At 24.8% G+C, this 4,980-nt stretch overlaps 1 protein-coding gene across 1 annotated transcript in view; it reads left to right on the top strand.

Moving 5' to 3' along the window:
• The window catches only part of LOC111618989 (nucleoporin Nup37-like), a 31,219-nt gene extending 27,286 nt beyond the window's left edge, over positions 1-3,933 (top strand). The window contains exon 7 of the mRNA XM_023360618.1: positions 3,689-3,933. Within this exon, the coding sequence (XP_023216386.1) occupies positions 3,689-3,805 (117 nt within the window). The 3' untranslated portion in view covers positions 3,806-3,933. The remainder of the gene's footprint in view (positions 1-3,688) is intronic.
• Positions 3,934-4,980: the final 1,047 nt, after the last annotated feature.

The following is a 4,980-nucleotide window of genomic DNA, read 5'->3' as shown; positions in this document are numbered from 1 at the left end:
TTATTTGTAAATCATGTATTATTTTTAAAATAAAACCTTCAATAAATTTATTCCTAAACATTTACCTAAATTTTATATAAAGTTTTTAAAATATTTAATACAGTAGCCACTTGTTATATCACACCTTGTTATAGTACTCATTTGAATATATCATGTTATTCTTTTGCGTTCCAAATATGAAAGTGCTCTAGCCAATAATGTATAGATTTATATTGTGCCATTTGATATATTGATTATTTGGTTTGCCTCCCTACAAGTGTATACAAATTGCAAATTCAAATATAAACATAGAGAATTGAAAATTGAATTGGAAAATAATCTAAATCTAATTTAAAAAAATTTTTATTTTATAGCATCATTGCATTGTTAATGAGGAAAAGAATTCTGTTTGTTTACAGAATCATATCAACTTCAATTCATTTTATCTTATTTTATTCAGTCAAAGTTCATCTGAACTGAATAACATTTTAGGGTAAACAATTTGGTGCATTTTTTCTGTAATTCTGTAGGATTTTGTTTTCCATTTTAAAATGCTGTAGCATTTACATTATAAACTGGAACTGTTAACAAACAGGTTACAAACTGTCTTTATATACAGTATCTACATTAGACATATATTATCTTTTATAATCTATGTTTAAATGATTTAAAGGAAGGATTAAAATAACTGATTATGGTACTATTTTTGATGATGATAACCAGTTTTGAAAAAATTGAAAATACTTGAACTTTGTAAAGAAACAACATATTGAAAGTTTTCTTCATTATTTTCCAATCAAAAGATGTAATTCTTTACAATATAAGCTTCATAAAATGGAAAAATTGAAAGAAAAAAAACTCAAAATACCAGACATTTGGAAAGATGTTATAGAAAAGAAAACAAGATTTGATATAATCCAAATAAAGTATTAATTTTTATGAGTACAAGGTTTGTTTTAGTGAGACCATGTAAAAATTAATCAGAAATTCTCTGTTTCCAAATACAGAGATATTTAAATACAATGGAAGACCTTATCTAATATTGCATATTAACTCAATACAATGAGTTTCTGATTAATTTTTACACAGTCTTACTAAAACAAATCTTGTTTTATCAATAGTAAGACTGAAACCTTATAAGCTACCTGGAGATTGTTTTATGAGAACCCAAATAAGAACTCTCTACTAGGGGTCTACAAGATATAATTTTACATATATGATGGTTTATATTGTGACTTCATATATGTAAAATTATATCTTGTAGACCCCTAGTAGAGAGTTCTTATTTGGGTTCTCATAAAACAATCTCCAGGTAGCTTATAAGGTTTCAGTCTTACTATTGATAAAACAAGATTTGTTTTAGTAAGACTGTGTAAAAATTAATCAGAAACTCATTGTATTGAGTTAATATGCAATATTAGATAAAGTCTTCCATTGTATTTAAATATGGAATGTAGAAAATACATAGCCATGTAAAGTATTGTTACACTGTTTTCAATATTTTAAAAAAAAATTTAGGTCTTAGAAGATGTATCATTGCATGAGCAGACATTCCAATATAGATTATTGACATTTAGAATCTCTGATAGACCTGAAAAAGGTTTATCAAAGGAATAGAAAGTATACAGTGTATGTACCAATTAAATAATATAATTACAAAACTAACACTACAAAATAAAAACTCTAATGCAAAATAGTTATATATCTTTGAAGTAATCACCTCCAATGTCTATAAACTTTCAATAATGGATCCAGAAATCTTTATAGGATGTGCAGAAAGGAAACAATATGCCTTACAAAATTTTTTACTACCTGAGGTACCTGGCTTTACTCAGGAAAACCCCCCAGAAATGCCCAGGATGCAGCTGCATACTTTACATCTTTTATACATGTTTTGAAGACACTTTTGGAACTTTACTTTGACATTGCTTTCAGCTGATTGGTCACTTGCAGACTTGGATATCCTATGCCTTATGGTATATATATATATTTCTTTCCTGGTTCTTTTGATTTTGGGTACAGAAAGTAGTCTGCAGGAGCATTTTGCTCCTGCAAATCCAGAGAATATGAGTGTGTTTGAACACTGGAATAAATGTTTTCCCCCAAAAAATTTGCCTGATGATAATGAGACTCTGCAGGTGCATTGTCATGCAACAACAACCAATTTAAAATTTTTCATATAAAATCCTTATTCCTACTGATCATCTTATCAAACAACCTCATTGAAATCAGTCTGTCTTCAGTCACAGTTTTTCTAATCTTGTGACAATATTTGGTGTTTTGAAGAGAGATTGATCAACTTGGTCGTGGATCATCATTACCTAATGACCCATGTCCTTTATGAAAATGATAAACCATTAAACGTTCTTGCTTGAGACAAAAACTCATCAGTATACAATTTTTTTAAGTTGGAAAAAGTTTCTATATAATTTTTCCAGTTTATGATAAATTTTATAACTTCTCTTTAATCCATTATCAATTTTCTGATAATATGCAAACTATTGTTATTCTTTCCATAATCATTCATAACTACTGGTCAGACAGATTTTAACTAGTGGTCATTGGAAGCAGCACACTGGCAGATAAACTATGCACTGTTTTGATCTCTTATGTTAGTACTAAATGCAAAACATAGTCTTGTAATTTAATTGATACATATGTATGTTTAACAATTTGTTTAATTTGATCCGTCTTTTGTGTGCAGTTTTTATATAAATACTGTGTGTGATTACGCATATGTTTATATTGTATAAAATAAAGTTTAAATGAAGTATTTTTAAAATATTGCTCTTTGTTATTAATTGATTATTGTGGAAATAGAATTTAAAAAGTTTTCAAACTGTTGCTGATTAACTGTCTGAAATGATTAATACGTTACTAATGTAAAGCCAAATTTTATAATTTTGTACAAAACTGAATATTAAGTTCATTCTTATATTGTAAGAACTTGCTTATAGCAAAAATTATTTATTTAAATTTAGTGTGATTAAGTTTTGTATTATTTTTAAGTCGTAATAATGATGATAAAAATTTTTTAATCTTTTAGTCTGGTTTTTTATTCAAATAATTTAATGTGTAATTATAATTAAGATGTATGGTGTTAATTATATTACGATCATTACTACGATTAAGGCTTATGTTTATGAATATTAATATAAATTTTCTTAAAGTTTGTATGAAGTTGAAAAAGTGTTTTAGTCTATTTAAACACACACTGAATGTTGTTGATAATAAATTTACAGACCATGTCAAATAAAAAAGATGATTTTACTAAAGAAAAAGAAAGTTTCTAACATTAGTTCTTAAAGTAAATCATGTATTATTTTTAAAATAAAACCTTCAATAAATTTATTCCTAAACATTTACCTAAATTTTATATAAAGTTTTTAAAATATTTAATACAGTAGCCACTTGTTATATCACACCTTGTTATAGTACTCATTTGAATATATCATGTTATTCTTTTGCGTTCCAAATATGAAAGTGCTCTAGCCAATAATGTATAGATTTATATTGTGCCATTTGATATATTGATTATTTGGTTTGCCTCCCTACAAGTGTGATATAATGAGGGGCTAATGTATATATAGATTGAAATGATTAAAATGTTTGACATAGTGAAATAAAATGTATAATTTAAGTATTTGATTTTTATTATTTTAGCCTTATTAAATATTTGATAATTGATTATTTATAATTATTTTTTTAGATAATTTTGTCTGAAAATTTGCCAGCTGGTCAAGGTATATCTTGGCATTGTAAGCTTCCGATTCTAGCAGCTGGAGGAGATAGAAAAGTTCATATATGGAAGATTGATAGCACATAAAGTTTGTCATTTAAATTAAATTGTTGTAATGCATCAGTAACTATAAGTTAATGATGTCCTCCTTGGTTTTTTTCTTTTAAATAAAATGTGTATATATTGTATTATTTATTGTATTTTTATATATATCTTTTAATGCAGTTTTTTCAATATATTTTGTAAAGTGCATTTTATTGCAAATAATCTTTATAGTAATGAATATATTTGAAAATTTGAACTGTAAACATCTCATACATTTTTATAATTCATTGCTTTAATAATTTTGTATAACTAAAAATTGAATTTGAAAAACAATCCCTATTTAAAGAAAAAAAATAACATATACATCTGTAATATTTTTATATTGAATTATCATATGTTTCATCAATAAAAAGTACATTTTACTATTTTTGATTATCTATTTTGTCCATTAACATTTGAATTGTGTCTGCATCTTCAAAAGGATTGCTATATTCATATTTTTTCCTGAGTAGTTGCTGCAACCAATTCTGAAAAGCAGCTTTCTGTTGAGACTCATAATCTCTTTTTCCATGACCTGTAAATATTAAAATAAAGTCTTAAACAGCTATTTAAAAAATGCATGCGTTTTGCATAAAAATACATTTTATTCAAGTAACATTAGCAAATAAAATAATTATAATAATAATAATAAAAAAATGGTATGTTAAGATATTTCTAAAGGCAATTTTACAACTAGAAAGATGTAAATTGTGTAAAAATATATTTACCTCCAAGACAGGAATGTCCATATTGTTGACAACCCCCTAAAAAAGTAGAATAAATTATCATTTTAATTTTCACTAATTATCCTAATTGCTATTTTATGTAATTAGAATAAGTATTGCTTTCTTTTGTTGTAGTAAATATCAATTCTCTTATTAAAAGTTTAGAAAATTTATTTTTATATCAAAAATTTAAGGAATTATTGGATTAAATTTTTATAATTTGAAATAATTATAAATAAGACAATAGCAATTCAATCAATTTTTAAAGTAACAGAAAGAAATTTTTAATTTAGAAATCGAAATTTTTTTATTGCTCTTCAATTTATAGTTAATCCATTAGTTTTTGTTTCTATTTTTAAATTAAATTAAAGAAAAAAATTTTATATTATTAAAGATTTTATAAATATTTTAAAAGAAATTAAAAACAGAAGATTTTTCAAATTCTTTTTTTTT

This window comes from Centruroides sculpturatus, unplaced genomic scaffold, assembly GCF_000671375.1.
Source record: "Centruroides sculpturatus isolate CEXI.00-Female unplaced genomic scaffold, Cexi_2.0 scaffold259, whole genome shotgun sequence".
NCBI lineage: Eukaryota > Metazoa > Arthropoda > Arachnida > Scorpiones > Buthidae > Centruroides > Centruroides sculpturatus.
The sequence above is the reverse complement of the archived record's forward strand: the minus strand, read 5'-3'. Positions and strand labels throughout refer to the sequence as shown.